Below are 17,821 nucleotides of genomic sequence, written 5' to 3' on the forward strand. Positions count from 1 at the left end.
CACCCTTTTACCTTTTACTGGCGGCACTTTACTGCCACGGCCAGTCGAGGCTGATCAGGCCTCACGCCCTGCCTTTTCCTTCCCCAGGGCTTACCTGTTCCGCTGCGGACTGTCACCCCTCCGGCCGGCCTCTCTCTCTTTTCTCCCTCGACCACAGGTGTCTCCACGCAGGGACGGTGCAGCGATCTCCCCCTACGAACTGGCAGGGTGCGCGCTGGAGGTTGCAGACGCCGTTCCTGGCTGTTCACCGGTCGAGTCTGGCCCCTGGTCTTATGCGAGGGGCGGGGACATATCCCGGACGAGCCCCCAAATGAAGCCTTAGTTAAAAGAGTCCGGCTGTTCAGCTGTCCCTCAAACCACTCAGACCTCAGGGGAAGGAATGACTCCAGAGACTTCTTTGTCAAAGAAAAGAGATTTATTCAGTAGCTCTGCATGCAGGGGCAACCAGCAGATAAGTTCTGCAAAGATGGCTGCGACACATAGTAGCAAAACAGCGATATTTATACCTTTCACTGCCCCCCCCAACTACGTACCCCTCCCCAGTCCCCCTCCCCAGCCCTGTGCAACGCGTGATCAGCTCATGTGCTATACATTCATTGGTACCTGTGTGCACGTGATTATTACGTATGTGGTGCTGCTAAATGCTTGGTACCTGTTACTCTGCCTGGTACCTTATCTTGTTTTTCCTCTTACCCTCTGAACATTCCTTTCCTTATTTAGTCATGTTTTCAGTTGGTTAGCTAATGCAGCCCCCCTTAGCTATATGCGGCTGCCTGTTCTGTTCTATATGTGGTTGCCTATTCTGTTCTATATGTGGCCCGTTCAAGAATTTAAAATCTGTTCCTCACACTGACTTCACAGCCCCCCCTTAAATCAAAAGCTTCCTTGTACCTGGGCAAGGAGCGGCCACTACTTGTCTCTCTCCCGATTTCTTGGAAAGGGCAGCGGCTTCTGTGTGTGTCCCATGCTTAGCTCATGTTCCAAACGTTCAGGCTTCTGGAAGTGGGATGTGGGCCAAGCACTCTCTGGGCCAAGCACCCAGCCTTGGCTCAGGGCCTTCCAGAAGAGGCTTGGCAGCTGCTGGGTCTTGCTGGCTGTGCAAAGGGGGCCTCCCTGACCCCAACACCCTGGGCCTGCAGACTTGGAGGGTCCCAGGAAGGGGGAGAGAAACTCATGTTGGGGCCAGTATGACGAGAGAAGGAAGCAGAGATATGTGGAGATATAAAATGCCCTTTTAAAAAATTGTGGCAAGATGGTGGGCTCTGGCCTGACCCTGTGCTGATAGGAAGCCTGTTTGTCAGCCTCCCAGCACCTGCTGTGCTTCTCTGTGTGGTCATACACTCTTTCTTGCGCTCTCTCTCTCTGTTTTGACTTCAACCCTGAGGTTCAGCCCTAGTTGCAAACCTGAGCATTTCTGTACAAGGCATACAGTTAAACACTGGAACCCCCTGCCACTAGATAGAGGACGCAGGAGAATAGCCAGGCTGCTGCAAAGGGGCCCATCAAGTCCAGCATGGCGGTCTCCCAGTGGCCACCCAGATGCCCCAGTAAGGAAGCATGCAAGGAGGACGGGAGGGACACCCAGCGAGTGGGATGCTAATGCATTTACTGCCTCTGACATTGGAGGAAGAAGGGAGCCATCTTTGAAGCCATCCGAGGGCTTCTTAAAAATAGGACCCAGGAGGCTGTTCTGCACTGACTCAGCCACGAGTCCACCTCGCTCGGGATCTCACAGCCCCTCCCCCCAGTTTCAGAGAGGGGGGCATTCCCAGACCCCCCTGGAGATGCGGACATTGAACCTGGGGTCCTCCCCTGGCCACCCCCCTTCGCCCTCCCTGCAGGGCAGGACAGGAAGAGCTGAGAGGGGGGGACAGATGGAGGGAGGGAGGGAGGGAGGGAGGGAGGGAGGCGGCGATTCCCAGCGAGGAGCTTCAGTCACTTTCTCTTTCCCTCTCCAGCCTCGCTCCCAAACTTGCGCCTCGAGGTCTGCCTGGCGACCGGTGCCGCAATCAGCGCGCCGATTTCTGATTGGCGGAATATTTTCCCCTCGGCCAATCCCGGCTCGCTCTGCTGCTGGTTCCGCGGGCGGGGCAGAGAGCCGGTCTCCGAGTCGGAGGGAGAAGGACGTCGCTGGAGTAAGAGGAGGAAAAGGAGCTTCAGTGTGAGGAACAGATTTTAAATTCTTGAACGGGCCACATATAGAACAGAATAGGCAACCACATATAGAACAGAACAGGCAGCCGCATATAGCTAAGGGGGGCTGCATTAGCTAACCAACTGAAAACATGACTAAATAAGGAAAGGAATGTTCAGAGGGTAAGAGGAAAAACAAGATAAGGTACCAGGCAGAGTAACAGGTACCAAGTATCTAGCAGCACCACATACGTAATAATCACGTGCACACAGGTACCAATGAATGTATAGCACATGAGCTGATCACGCGTTGCACAGGGCTGGGGAGGGGGACTGGGGAGGGGTACGTAGTTGGGGGGGGAAGTGAAAGGTATAAATATCGCTGTTTTGCTACTATGTGTCGCAGCCATCTTTGCAGAACTTATCTGCTGGTTGCCCCTGCATGCAGAGCTACTGAATAAATCTCTTTTCTTTGACAAAGAAGTCTCTGGAGTCATTCCTTCCCCTGAGGTCTGAGGGGATCTGAGGGACAGCTGAACAGCCGGACTCTTTTAACTAAGGCTTCACTTGGGGGCTCCTGTCCGGGATATGTCCCCGCCCCTCGCATAAGACCAGGGGCCAGGCTCGACCGGTGAACAGCCAGGAGCGGCGTCTGCAACCTCCAGCGCGCACCCTGCCAGTTTGTAGGGGGAGATCGCTGCACCGTCCCTGCGTGGAGACACCTGGTCGAGGGAGAAAAGAGAGAGAGGCCGGCCGGAGGGGTGACAGTCCGCAGCGGAACAGGTAAGCCCTGGGGAAGGAAAAGGCAGGGCGTGAGGCCTGATCAGCCTCGACTGGCCGTGGCAGTAAAGTGCCGCCAGTAAAAGGTAAAAGGGTGGTACAAGGGGGAAAGGTTTTGGGTGGTGGGGTATTAGGAGTGAAGGATACTCCAGTGAAAGGATGAATGTGTGAGTGGCCGGGGCTTAGCGTCCCCTTGGCTAAGCGTGTGTAGGGCTGTGAGGTTCTTGGCAGCGCGAGCTCGACCAAGCCACAGCCTGTAGCGAAATTGTGAGTGCTTGTAAAACCCTGTGCAGGAGCGGAGTATCCTATTAGGAGATGGGGTCAGGAGGCAGTAAATGCACCCCCCTGCAATGCTTTCTGGATAACTGGAAAGCGGCCACGAAGGACGATGATTGGGGCTTTAAGCTAAGAAAAGAACGCCTACGAACTTTGTGCGAAGTGGATTGGCCCGCCCACGGGACTAGGTGGCCCTCGGAGGGAACCTTCGATTTGCAGTTAATAAATCCTTTGTGGCGAAATATAGTGAGCATCCACCCAGACCAAATCCCATATATTTCCACTTGGAAAAGGAACACAGAGAATAATCCACCTTGGCTACAGAATTGCCGAACGTCCTTGGGGCGTGGTGCCCAAGAGGCTCGGGTCTGTGCAGTAAAAGAAAAGCCTGTACCCCCAGTCCTCCCAGAGCCAGAAGAGGAAGAAGGAGGGATCTTGAAGCCCCCTCCCCCGTATGCCCCGCCAACGGCGCCGCCACCACCAGGTGCGCCGCTGCCGGATCCGCAACTACCAGAGGAGGCAGGGGCGGGAGGAGGGGCAGGAGGGACCCCTGCAAAGCAAGACACCTCAGATGATGAGAAGGATAGTGAGGAAGACGAGGTTCATTTTAGGGAAAGACTTAAAAAACGGAATAAGGCAGGGAAGAGGTGGTCAGAGCAAGATGAACTGAAGGTAAAGAGAGATGTTGAGCCGTGGAAAAGCGAGGTGGATGTATCCCCACATTTGCTGGACGTGGCAATGTATACGCCAAAACAGACAAAGAAATTGCAAAGGTGTTGGTTAGAAGCATGGGATAGAGCGAAGCTGCATGAGGCAGCTCAGAAACAAAAGGAAAAAGCAAGCACAATAGCCCCTTTGCGCCGAGTTTATGACCCACCAGGACCCCCGGGGCAAGATGGGACGATACCACCTCGGACATATACCGTCCAGCATGTCCCTTTTACTAGTTCTGATGTGTGTAATTGGCGCAACCAGAATCCCTCTTTTGAGGAAAACCCAGCAAAAATTATAAAGTTGTTTGAGGGGATTTTTCAAACGTATAACCCCACTTATGATGATGTGCAGTACCTCTTAAACTCTTTGCTGACTACAGAGGAGGTCCGAAGAGTTCATACAGAAGCCAGGGCACATTTGCGGGCCCAAAATGTAAATGAAGATCTTGCCTATCCCCTTCAAACCCCTAATTGGGACTACCAGGAAATAAATGGTCAAAACACCCTGAATACTTACCGTCAGTATGTTCTGATTGGGATGAGGAGGGCCTCCCGAAAACCCATTAACTTAGTGAAGGTCAGGGAGGTGGTTCAGAAACCTGAGGAACCCCCGGGAGCCTTTTTGGAACGACTAAAGGAGGCGTACAGGCAATACACCCCCCTAGACCCAGATGAAGGAGCAAATGCTCCCATCATAAAAGCAGCCTTTGTGGGCCAGGCGGCACACGATATTAGAAAAAAAGTTCAAAAACACGAGGGGTTCATGGGGAACACCCTAGAATGGATGTTGGAAATAGCGCAGACTACCTATAACCAGAGAGATGAGGAGGCCCAGAAGCAAAAGGAAAAATACCAAGCTAAGAAATTGATGGCACTTCAGGCAGGGGCCACAGGGGGAGGCGCCCGGGGAGGAGGGCGCGCCCGACTCGGCAGAAACCAGTGCGCTATTTGCAAGCAGGATGGGCATTGGAAGAGAGAATGCCCCCAAGCAAATTCCAAAGGGAGGGGCCAAGGAAGAGGAAACCTAATGAATCCAGCAGCTGAATCTTGGGTGCCGGGAAGGGGAAGAGGTCGTGGACAGGGACCGCCCTGGTACCCCCCCACTCCAGGAGGACCTGCTGGAGCCATGAGTCTCCAAGAGGACCAGTATTAGGACAGACCGGGCCCAACTGACTTAGGTTCCCATGAGCCCACGGTCAAAATGAAAACAGGGAACCGGACTTTTTCTTTCTTGGTGGACACAGGAGCTGCCCATTCGGTTTTACCTACAGCTATATCCAAACCAACCCAACAAGCAATCACCATTGTAGGGGCCACGGGCGAACCGCAAAAGGCACCATTCCTGCAACCTGTCTGCTGCAAGCTGGGAGGACATACAGTCCTGCACAAGTTCCTTTATATCCCTGAATGCCCCATTCCATTATTGGGCCGGGACATGTTAGCTAAATTGCAAGCTCAGATCACCTTTACCCCAAGTGGAGAAGTAACTATGAACACGGGTGTAAAGGGTGAATTGTCTTTAGAAGTACCCCTTAGGGAGCATTGGAGGCTGATGGTGTTACAAAGAGAGGAGGGGCAGATCCCTGAGGTGATTTTACGGGAAGCAGACCCCCGTGTATGGGCTGAGGACAACCCACCAGGCATGGCCAAAAACATCCCACCCATTATCGTAAAGACCAAGCCCTTTGCCAACCCTGTGGCAGTAAACCAGTACCCCATCCCACGAGCGGCAGCAGAAGGAGTGTGGGTTCATTTGGAACGATTGTTGAAACATGAAATTTTAAGACCTTGTCAATCCCAGTGGAATACGCCCCTACTGCCAGTAAAAAAGGAAGGGGGAGGGTTTAGACCGGTTCAAGACCTTAGAATGGTAAACCAGGCCGTGGAGACCCTCCACCCGAATGTGCCAAACCCATATACTTTGCTCAGCCTTATACCACCCACTGCACAGTATTTTACTGTACTGGACTTGAAGGATGCGTTCTTTTGCTGCCGCCTAGCGGAAGAGAGCCAACCCTTGTTTGCCTTTCAGTGGACTGACCCGGGAACTGGCACTAAAGTACAATATACCTGGACCAGACTTCCCCAAGGTTTTAAGAACTCACCTACCCTTTTTGGGGTAGCTTTGGCATCTGATTTGGCAAGCTTCCCTACTGACCCCACTAGGGCTCTTCTACAGTATGTAGATGACCTTTTACTGATTTCTCCTGATAAGGACACGTGTCTCAGGGCAACTATAGAGCTGTTAAATCACTTGGCAGAAGCTGGATACCGTGTCTCAAAGAAAAAGGCCCAAATTTGTCAGCCTACGGTCAGGTATTTGGGGTTTGACATATCTCACCAGCAGCGTAAGCTAAGGGATGAAAGGAAGCAGGCCATAATCCAAATACCTGAACCTAAGAACCGCCGGGAACTTCGCGGATTCCTGGGATCTGCAGGGTTTTGTAGAATATGGATTCCCAATTATAGTGGTATAGCGCGCCCCCTGCATGAATCCACGAGAGGAACAGAGAAAGATCTATTTGTGTGGGGACCTGAGCAACAACAAGCCTTCCAGGATCTTAAAGCTGCATTACAACAAGCCCCAGCACTTGGCATCCCCAACCCAGAAAAGCCGTTTACCTTGTATACAGATGAGGATCGGGGGGTGGCCAAGGGAGTGTTGTGCCAAAGACTGGGAAGTTGGCAGCAGCCTGTTGCTTATTTATCAGAACAATTGACCCCGACGGAACAGGGCTTGCCCCCTTGCATGAGGGCAGTAGTGGCTGTGGCTACCCTGCTGGAAAAAGCAGACAAGTTTACCTTTGGACAAGAGACTACTTGTGTGACGCCACATGCGGTTCCGGCCCTGCTTGATATGAAAGGCACTTATTTTCTGTCTCAAGCGAAGATGAGGAAGTGCCAGGTGTTGCTACTGCACCCACGCTTGAAGTTTCAGGTTACAGCAGCCCTCAACCCAGCGACCTTATTACCGGTTGGAGAAGATGAGGAGCCGACCCACGATTGTGTAGAAGTCATGGACGAAGTGTATTCCAGCAGACCTGACTTGAAGGATGAGGCTAACCCACATTGGCCCACCTGGTTTGTGGATGGAAGTAGCTTTGTGGAAAATGGCCAGCGGAAAGCAGGGTATGCAGTGGTAGCCTTGGAAGACCAGGTTATTGAGGCGAAGCCCCTTCCGCCCGGTACTTCAGCGCAGCTTGCAGAGATCACGGCACTCACTAGAGCTTTGTGCCTGGCAAAAGGACAGAAGATTAATATATATACGGACTCCAAATACGCCTTCCTGACTCTGCATGCCCATGGAGCACTATGGAAAGAGCGAGGCCTACTCACTTCCAAGGGAAACCAGGTAGCCCATCCCCAGGCACTCTTGGACCTTTTGGATGCCGTTTGGGAGCCAGAAGCAGTGGCAGTAGTACATTGTTATGGGCACAAGACTGGACCGGGTGAAGCAGCTAGAGGAAACCGTTTGGCTGACCGGATAGCAAAGGAAGCAGCCCGGACCCCATTTCCAGCACCTTTTATTGGCGCTCTAGTGCCAGAGAAGATTCTGGACAACTCATCAAAACCAAGGTATTCTGCACGTGAGGAAGCTACTGCATCAGCCGAGGAATTCAGGCTTTCTGAAGAAGGATGGTACCTTACCCCTGATGATCGAATATGGATTCCAGCCTCTCTATCTCGCCAGATCATTCAGCGATATCACGAGTCCACACACACAGGACCAGATGCTATCGCCCAGCAGCTGGGAAAATGCTTTTATATGGCTAACTTATACCAACTAGCGGCACAAGTGTCAAGAGGATGCACTTTGTGTCAGGCGAACAACCCTAGGACTGGGCCTTTGGTGCCCCCAGGCACCCAACACGCAGGGAGTGCCCCTATGGAGGACCTTGTAGTAGACTTTACTGAGCTACCCCGTTGCGGATTTTACCGCTACTTGCTAGTGGCAGTGTGCACCTACACAGGGTGGGTGGAGGCATGGCCAACTAAGACTGAGCGGTCTACCGAAGTGACTCGATGCCTCCTGAAAGAAATCATACCCCGTTACGGGCTACCTAGAACAATTGGCTCAGACAATGGACCAGCATTTGTACATTCAGTATTACAAGAACTGGCAAAAGCCTTACACATTGGTTGGAAATTACACACAGCTTATAGGCCCCAGAGTTCTGGGAAGGTTGAAAGAATGAATAGGACATTGAAAAACCAATTAGCAAAGCTCACTCAGGAGACGGGTTCAAATTGGGTGTCTATGTTGCCATTGGCCCTACTCCGGGTACGGAGTCTACCCCTGAAGCGCACCCATTTGTCCCCTTTTGAGGTAATGTTTGGGAGACCGGTCCCTTACGTTAGGATGATAACACCATACGCGAGCAGAGATGTCCAGTTAGACAATTATGTGCAATCACTCTCCCGAGTTTTCCTCTGTCTCAACAGGTGGACCCAGGCTCACACGCCTTGTGTTTTAATCGAGTCTCTGCATCAATTCGAGCCAGGTGACGAAGTGTGGATCAAGGACTGGGCCCAGACACCCCTGCAACCGTGCTGGAGAGGCCCACATACTGTATTGATATCCACACCCACTGCTGTTAAAGTCGCTGGCATCACTCCATGGGTCCACCACACTCGTGTTAAGAAGGTCGTGTCAAACTGGACAGCTACCCCGAATCCTGACGATCCCTTGAGGCTGACCATCTCCAGGAAGGCACCTGACAACCGCTCTGCTGATACCACTCCGGAGGCTGGTATCTCTTCGCACGGCTGAAGCAGTGGATAGGAGGAGCGCCCGCTGGCAGCGCTCCCAACGTACCCGAGACAAATACTGCTATAGTTTGGGACTACTCCCCTAATTTTAAATAATGTTCAGTTTCTAAGGAGCAAAGTGAATTAAGACATGGGCTCCTACAGAACCGTGCAGCCATCGATTATTTACTTATGCTCCATCATTATGGCTGTGAGCAGATGGAGGGGATGTGCTGTTTCAATTTGACTGATAATTCCAAGGCGATAGAGCAGCAGGTATCCCACTTGCAAAATTTGACTCACCACATGAAAATGGACACTGGAGCAGATCTATGGAGTTGGTTGTACTCCTGGCTGCCGGACGGCAGTTGGCTTCGACACCTTGTGGTCCTGGTGGCTGGCCCTCTTTTACTTTCGTTACTAATTTTGCTGCTGCTTTGCTTCTGTATACCTTGCTTAATGCAATGCTTGCAAAACATGATACGCCGTGTAACATCTCAATTGCTAGGCCCGAAGGTTGTAGCTGTCATGCGTGGCTACCATGAGCTATCGGTGGATGCGCTCAATAGCGATCCACAAAAAGAGGAGGGAGTGTGAGGAACAGATTTTAAATTCTTGAACGGGCCACATATAGAACAGAATAGGCAACCACATATAGAACAGAACAGGCAGCCGCATATAGCTAAGGGGGGCTGCATTAGCTAACCAACTGAAAACATGACTAAATAAGGAAAGGAATGTTCAGAGGGTAAGAGGAAAAACAAGATAAGGTACCAGGCAGAGTAACAGGTACCAAGTATCTAGCAGCACCACATACGTAATAATCACGTGCACACAGGTACCAATGAATGTATAGCACATGAGCTGATCACGCGTTGCACAGGGCTGGGGAGGGGGACTGGGGAGGGGTACGTAGTTGGGGGGGGAAGTGAAAGGTATAAATATCGCTGTTTTGCTACTATGTGTCGCAGCCATCTTTGCAGAACTTATCTGCTGGTTGCCCCTGCATGCAGAGCTACTGAATAAATCTCTTTTCTTTGACAAAGAAGTCTCTGGAGTCATTCCTTCCCCTGAGGTCTGAGGGGATCTGAGGGACAGCTGAACAGCCGGACTCTTTTAACTAAGGCTTCAGTTTTGGGGGGAGATGGGGGTCCTCCTCCGCTGGCCCCCCCTGATCCTGGGGGCGGCTGCCCACCTGCTGCTGCTCCTGGACTGCGCAGGTAAGGACTCTGCTCTGGGGCGGGGGGAGAAAATAATTTCCACTAAATCCTTTTTTTGGGGGGGGGCACGGCTCTTTGGGAATTGCATTTCGTGGGCACTGAAAGGGCGACCGGGGAGTTTCTTGTCCGAAGTGGAGCCGGATCCCTTCCCAAACATCTGTTTCCCAGGCTTGGCTTGTTTTGTATGCCGCCCGGGGCAGGGGCCGCTTCCCTCCTTGGCTCGTGGCTTAAGCAAAGAACAAAACAAAGCTTGAAGGTGTTGGCAGGATTAATGGCGGGGAAAGTGAGTCGCATTTAATTAATGGTGGGGAAAGATACAGTCTTCCCTCTTCTATTTTTTACCTTCCCTCTTCTAACCCTCAGCCGCTCTGAAAACTCCGCTAAAAACCCTGGAGACCCGCCTGGGGGGTGGGAGCTGGACGCGTGTAGAGCTGACTTCATTGCGGGGGGAAACGTCTGAATAAGGGGTCCCCACCCGCAATTCCCAATGTTGTGTTGTTCAGGAGTTCCCTTTCACTATCATCATTCACCATCACTTTCTTCTGCTTTACAATTGTAACTCCCCCCAAAAGAAAACACTTTCCTGCTTCCTGTCGCAAATGTAGGGGCTTCTCTGTGCCGTTTCTGTACAGCCCCTTTCACTACGTTTTGTACACGTCAAATTGTTTAGGAGGAAGGGCACAAACAACTCCTGAGAGAGAAGTGGGGGCCCCCACCCTACAGCCCGGTTCCCCTTGAATATCCCCTCCTATATATTCTTTCCCCCCCAAAAATTAATTCAAAATAGTTGGAGTCTCTGCCTCGAGCTCCTAGACATGAATTGCCCTTGCTCAGAATATTCCTGCTCCCTCAGCCCACCAATCCACAGGCTCTGCATACTATTCAAGGATTTATCACTATTAAATTCTTAATTCCACATTCCTGATTGCTGCCTTTGGTGTTTTTCTCCTTTTGGGGTTGCCACTCATGTTCCCTGTTTAACTAAAATGTATATCTTGCTCGATTGTGGTAAAAACTCTTACTGATTTACAGGAAATAGTAAAATAATAAAAACTGTTTAAAGCATTAAAAAATAATTAAAATTAGGATTGAGAGGTCAAAACATGTCAACATTTGCCTATCTGGATAGGGTTGCCCAAAGAAAAATATTTTAAACAGACACTTTTGTGAGACAAGCGTATTCTTCATGGGAGAAAGATCTGGAGATAGCAGCAGGGCATTTTTGTGAGTGGGGAGGGGGAATAGGGTGTTGAGATAATGGGGGAATTCTCCTTGACCCCTGCTGTTTATGATATGAGGGAGATAACATTTGTTTTGCACTGGGGTCCTCTTTATTGAAGAATATGATTATCTAGTTTGGGTTGCTTGGTTATTTTCTTATGTTTCTGATTCCTCCCCCCCCCCAAAAAAAATAATTGTTTGCTTTTATTGTAAATAGTTTTTGTGCTTCTCTAATGGAAAATGGTATGAATATAATACTAGCATTAGTTTAATAGTTGCTTGTGCATACAAATTCTCACAATAACTTACAAAGCTTTAAGAACTAAAGAGTAAGGCCTGTTATTTCTCTCTCAAACCCTCTTGATATGGAGGGCTGCACCCTCACTGTCTGCTACAGGGCTGGGCAAAGGATGGTGGAGACCACTGGTTCCTTCAGATTCCTCCTCACTTTGGGGTCTCATGTGTGACTCATTTTGTGGCTCTTTGTCTCCCGACTACTGAGCAGAACTGCCTGTGTTGTTGTTTTTTAAAAATCATTTTTATTGATTTTCCAATAAAAAACATCCAATTAATATATCCAATCATAGCACTTCAATTAAAAAACTAAAATAAAAAAGATCAAATTATAGTCCAAATTGTATTTATTAATATTTTGTATTGTATTTATTAATTTTTCCTGCTTCTCTTTGTTGTTTCCATATTTTGATCTTGATATTAACGCTTGGTAATTTTTTGTCCCTGGGTCCGGGATTCTCATTCATGTCAAACACCATATACTTTCATCCGCCGAATACAGCTTTGTTAATATATCTTTTTCCAACTGCCTTTTTATCAGCTCAGCTTCGTTCCAATTCCGGGATATTGTCCAAATCTGTTATCTTTGATGGCATAGCAACTAATTAATTGTCCAACCTTCCTTTTGAACTTTATGAAACCAGTACCTTCCAAATTAAGTTTTTAGGCAAAACTGTTTGCAATATTAAACTGTGTTCCACAATATCAGTCATTTGGCGATCGGTCGCCTTTGGAAACCGCACTCTCCCCCCTCCGGGCCCTGGGGGGGCTGCTAGACATCCCTTAGCCTTCTCTTTCGCTCATAATGAATATAAAAAGCTTCTGCAAACAGCTGCACTGTATATCGTTCCAGGTTATTATCTCGATTCATCACAAACTAAATAAGCACACAACTCCTGCTTGTCTCAAAGAAATGAAAAGAAATAAAATTTCATGCTGCGTCACTAGTGGGAACCATCTTGTCTTCTCCTGCATCTCCGTCAGAGCCCTCAAATCCGAAATGAGGCTGAGAGGTTAAAAGCCTAATTATAAATAAAAGTCCATCTGTACTCTTTTTTTTTTAAAGTTTAAATTCTTAATGAGGCTTGGCATCAAAGACCAATAGAAATTGTTGAGTAGGGAGAGAGAGAGAAAATACCAAATGTAATCCAAACACCACGATGAGAATCTTTTTGAAGTCCGAACTTAACCCCCAGGAACTACACACTTCTGCAGGTTTTTCCTCAAGCTTCTTTGATCCAGTTGTGTCTGTTTGTCGTCCAAATCTATTAATTTTCCCAAACAGATGTTCCTGGCTATGAGAATGACATTGAAGGAGAGCCAGTCGTTCCGTGTTCTTTGACCCAGTGCCCTGCCACCTGTACATTGATGCAGGTCATCAGTCTCAGACAAACCGTTACCGGAACGGCTGGGGTCTGGCCTTGTGGGAGTCAGCCATTTCCCACCGCCGGAAACAGGAAGCCCAGAACTGCCTGTGTTGTTTATCCAGATGCCACAACCAGAGGCGGCCTTGCTCTGAGCTCTTGTGGTTTGAACTGGGAGGGGAGGGTCTTACAAGTGGGTCCCATTTGATCTTGCCTGAAAGGAAACCGAGGAGCCGGAGGGAGGTAGCAGAGTGGACACACCATCAAGGCAGGGACAGAACTACCTGCCCTAGCACCTGGAGCAGTGCAGGGGTGGGGCTAGCCAGGGGGGCAGGCGCTGAGGCCCTTCTTCGTGTGCTGTGCCGCCTCCTTGAGAGGTCTGGAGGGTAGCAATGCGAGAACAGGGCCTTCTCTGCAGTGGCTCCCCGTCGCTGGGATGCTCTCACCTGGCGCCTTCATTATACACCTTTAGGCGCCAGGCAGAAATGTTCCTTTTTAACAAGTCCTTTGGATGATTTGATTGACACCCTATGCCCTTTAAAAATGTGGGGGGGGTTTTGGGGGTGTTATTGGGTTGTTGTTTTTATTTTGATTGAATATTTTGTGGTTTAGATTTTGATTTTGTTCTGTGAACTGCCCTGAGATCTCTGGGTATAGGGTGATATATAAATTCAAAGTGGGACGCGGGTGGCGCTGTGGGTAAAACCACAGTGCCTAGGACTTGCCGATCGTATGGTCGGCGGTTCGAATCCCCGCGGCGGGGTGAGCTACCGTCTTTCGGTCCCAGCTCCTGCCCACCTAGCAGTTCGAAAGCACCCTAAAAGTGCAAGTAGATAAATAGGTACCGCTTTATAGCGGGAAGGTAAACGGCGTTCCGTGTGTTGCTCTGGTGCAGGCTCGCCAGAGCAGCGATGTCACACTGGCCATGTGACCCGGAAGTGTCTGCGGACGGCGCCGGCTCCCGGCCTCTTGAGTGAGATGGGCGCACAACCCTAGAGTCTGTCAAGACTGGCCCGTACGGGCAGGGGTACCTTTACCTATAAATTCAAATAATAATAATGCATCCCATTTTGCTACCTGAAACGAAACAGGATTTGCTCTTCCCCCTTTAGCACTGTGCCCCCCCTTCCGCCATGGAAATGCCCCATCTCTCACTGAATTCAACTCGGCTTCTCTCCGTCCAGGGGTGTGTGTGTGTGTGTGTGTGTGTGTGTGTGTGTGTGTTCTCCTAAGCAGGCCAACTCTGGATATGATGCTGGAGCCTCTGCTCAGCTCCCTGCCTCCCCTCCATCCTCTCCCCAAGTCTTTCTTAGTTGTTACTGTGGAGACTCATTAGGCCCCCTGGTGGCCAGAGCTGCTACAGCCTGTGGGAAAGTGAGCCCTTTTGGGGATAAGGTTCTTCCTTTGTGTGGGGAAAGGGGATGTGGGGCCACATGTTGAGACCTGACCCCAAAGTTGCATTTGCCCTCCTGCCCCTGCTATCCCTGTGGGGCCTTCTTTCTCAAGTGGGGAACCCGCTCTGTGGGTGGCAGCTCAGACCATTCAAAGATTGCAACACTGAACCATTAAGCACCAATTATCAAAAGATCATCCAGAAAGGATCCTGGGAATTACAGGCCAATTAACTTGACACCTGTCCCTGGAAAACAGGTGGAAACTCCCACCTTGAATGCATTTAACTTGAATGATTTCAGCTTCTGCTGTTGACAGCTGGCCTGTTGGAATCACACCAATTATATATGCAGAAGGCAGAGAGCTCTTTTTGTGCAAGGTTCTCACGAGATCTTGTGGGGCTCTCCTGAGTTCCCAGGAGATCTTTCCAAAGCCTCCCAGAGCCCACAAAGCAAGACCCAGGTCAGACCTGTTCAGTGCATGACTCCAGAAGGTCAGATGGTGGGGCGGCTCCAAGGGAGTGGCTGAACTATGCATGTTTCTGCATATATTAGCCACTCCCAGAAAAGAAGAACAGCCTGCTTCAGGCCAGGGGCCAGCCTGGTCCAGCACCCCTTTCTCACAGTGGCCCCCCAGATGAATGGGATGCTGATCTAGATGGGCCATTGGTCAGATCCTGCAAGCTCTTCTTTGTGTACAGTAAGTCTGCGAGATAATAGTTTTTCATATTTAGTATTCCACTTCTCTTCCTCCATGTAATTCAAGGCAGCACATGAGAGGGAGGGACATAGGGCAGCACTTGACATCTCGGGGTTGGGGGGGTTGGGAAAGAGACCCCTTCCTGAGTCCCTGGGGAGCCACTCCCAGTCAGGACAGACAACTCTGAGCTACCTGGACCAGTGTTCTGACCCAGGAGGAGGCAGCTTTCTGGTCTCCCAATATATGGATTTTGCTTCGTCTGGTCTCCCCTCCATCCACTTCCCAGACCTGAGCCTGCTTAGCTTCCGTTTGGTGCCTGTGTTAACAGAGAAATCCGAGGGCTCCCTTGGACAAAAAGCAAAGACACCAACCAGGACAATTGGAGCAAAACAGCAGCCTGTAGGCTTGGTCTTTATTGAATACTGTCGTGACAGGACTCCCACCCACTGCAAGATGAAGCAAGGTGGAAGCCCTGAACAAAAGAAGACCCCAACTTTTATTAGCTACTAATCCCCCATGCTACACCTCTAAGACTACATCATAGCTACACCACAACTACATCACTGACACATCACAAAGATGAGGGAGGAGTTGTGTTGGTAGTCACCTGAGTGTCTTGTCACCTGGCCAGTTCCTCCTTTCCCCCTCCCCATGAGTACTTTCCAGAGGACCAAAGGGAGTTTGCAGTTTCCTGTCCCCAGAGGGAAGAGCTGATCACAGTCCATGCTGAATCCATTCCCACATGCAGGACCATCAAGGTTGGCATGCCAAGACGTGTTGGTACGATCGAGAGATTATGGCTGCCTTGTATCAAACCTTCCCCATTTTGTAGTCCTTCCTTCATGGAGTAAAATAAAAGTGGAACGGTGCAGATCCGATGTATGGTTGATTTTCCATGAATTTATAACAGAAGCGTTGCGTATGTCGTGTGTGTGTGTGTGTGTGTCGAGTTTGTTTTCCTGCAACACCTGCATCCTGAGCCTTCAGACCATGTTGTGGGAGCTCTTAACAGCTTGGCGCTTGCAAGTGGGGGGCAATTCCTGCCCCCTTGGCAAAAAGGGAGGGGCTGGCCTCTCTCTCCCTCACACAGAGCCTCAGCAGAGACATGCAGAGATTTAGTGCTGCCTGGCAGAGCTTTTTCTCGCCCTCTGCTCCATAGGCTATTGTTGTTGCTACTTGTATTTATATCCTCTCTTTTCCTCTTCCAACTCTCTGATTCTTAGGCTCCCTCTGCTCTGCCTCCTCTGTGTTTAAAGGCAGGTCTACAAACTCCCCCAAACCCTGCTGAACTTGGGATCTCCTAATTCAGGGCTGCTGCCTGCAATACAGCAGGATTAGGCTGCTGCCTTCATCTGCAGGACCCCTAACTCTCTGCCCCCTTTTCTCTTCCTTTCCAGGCTCCACTTCTCACTCCCTGCGCTACTTCTACACAGCCGTGTCTGAGCCTGGCCAGGGGCTGCCCCAGTTCATTGTTGTGGGGTACGTGGATGACCAGCAATTTGTTCAGTACGACAGTGACACCCAGGAGATGCTGCCTCACGTCCCCTGGATAAGGAAGGCGGAAAAGGAGGATCCTCAGTACTGGCAGCAGCAGACTCAGATACTTCAGGGCAATGAGCCGGTGTTCAGAGTGAGTCTGCAGAATCTTCGGAATCGCTACAACCAGAGCGGAGGTGAGTGGAAGGCAGGAGAGGCACAGAGTCACACCTCCCCCCCCCCAGTATCCTTCCCTCCAGGGGCCAGAATTGCAGGGAGGGGGCTGCTGGGAGGAAAGGAAATGGAAGGTGGGGGTCTCCACCAGGGCAGAGGCATCTCCCCTTCCCTTAATGAAGGTCTTAATGGGGGCTGGGATGGTGGGGGGGGGACAGAGAATGAGACTTGGAGGGCAGAGACCCCCCCCCCCAGTATGACCCTCTCTGGACCTGCACATCCTACCAAGGAAATGTCTCCATTGCCTGCCCTTCCTTCCATGCTAGGCTTGGCTTAGGCCTTGTGAGGTGGAAATCTGTCTAGTTCATTTTCCTCTGGGAGGGGAAGAGAAGGGTGGGGATCCTGAGGCTGAGACAAGCAAGCCTTGAGTTCTGGTCCTGCTTAAGGAGAAGCCAGCTGCCCAGACAGAGGTGCTGATTGGCTGACCCTTCTGACCATCACCAAGCCCCTCCCTCTCCCTGGCACAGTGTTGAAAGAGAAGCCTTTTTAAGGAACTTGAACGGACTGGGTTTGGGGGGGTCAGAGTGGCAAATACATGAAGTGGGGGTGGAGGGTGGACCAGAGCCCCCAGGGCTCCCACACCTCCAGCATTCATTATACATCTGTTTACCTTATTCTCTTAACGGTCTACACTTAGGGAAGAATAGCAGGACCCTTAGAAAGGTCTTTCACCCGCTTTGTCCAGTTACGGCAATTTCTGCCACACTCCCCCCCCCCTTCCTCATCCAGCCTTGGAACTCTGACAACAGGAATCGTTTAAACTTAGTTAAAGCTAGTAGACCTCTGGCCAAAGCCTCTTGGCACACATTTTTGTTTTTAAAACTTTCTTCTGAAATTTCAAAATTCTTTTAAGATGTTAGTTGTGTGAAAGGAGCCAGCATTCTGGAAGGGTGGGGGGAGGCATTTGTGTTTAGCCCCAAAGTTGAGTGACTCCCCCCTCCAATTGCAATTTAGGATCAGAACTTCAGAAGTGGGAGCCTCTGCTGGGTCTGGAGGGAGATCTCTCTATGATTTTGCACCTTTACCTTCCAGGCTTCTACACTCACTTCCTAAGCAGGCTCCCTGATTCAGGACTTTACCCCTGCCCCTAACAGCAACACCTTTCCCAGCACTTGCCCCCTATACATGTGTAACGCCCAGAGAGGGTGCTTCAAGAGTCCTGTTTTCTCTGCTCGCTGAAATGCAGTCTTGGAGGAGTTGGCATTGCATGTGCTCTGAGGATAATTCTTAATTTAGCTCTACATCAGACACTCAACATTTTGAAGACCCA

General features: G+C 50.4%; 2 protein-coding genes across 5 annotated transcripts in view; both read left to right on the plus strand.

Moving 5' to 3' along the window:
- Window positions 1–17,821, plus strand: part of LOC310756634 (uncharacterized protein) — an 820,367-nt gene that overhangs the window by 357,556 nt on the left and 444,990 nt on the right. The gene's annotated exons all lie outside the window — the stretch shown is intronic.
- Window positions 1–17,821, plus strand: part of LOC310757015 (class I histocompatibility antigen, F10 alpha chain-like) — a 72,789-nt gene that overhangs the window by 39,672 nt on the left and 15,296 nt on the right. Inside the window, exons 1-2 of one of the 2 annotated variants that reach the window (XM_083602095.1) lie at window positions 9,782–9,871; window positions 16,239–16,514. In XM_083602095.1, the coding sequence (XP_083458221.1) occupies window positions 9,796–9,871; window positions 16,239–16,514 (352 nt within the window). In that variant the 5' untranslated portion in view covers window positions 9,782–9,795. Of the gene's footprint in view, window positions 1–9,781; window positions 9,872–16,238; window positions 16,515–17,821 lie in introns of those variants that run through there. The other variant, XM_083602096.1, reaches the window with a different exon arrangement.

This window comes from Podarcis filfolensis, assembly GCF_964270895.1.
Source record: "Podarcis filfolensis genome assembly, chromosome: 2".
NCBI lineage: Eukaryota > Metazoa > Chordata > Lepidosauria > Squamata > Lacertidae > Podarcis > Podarcis filfolensis.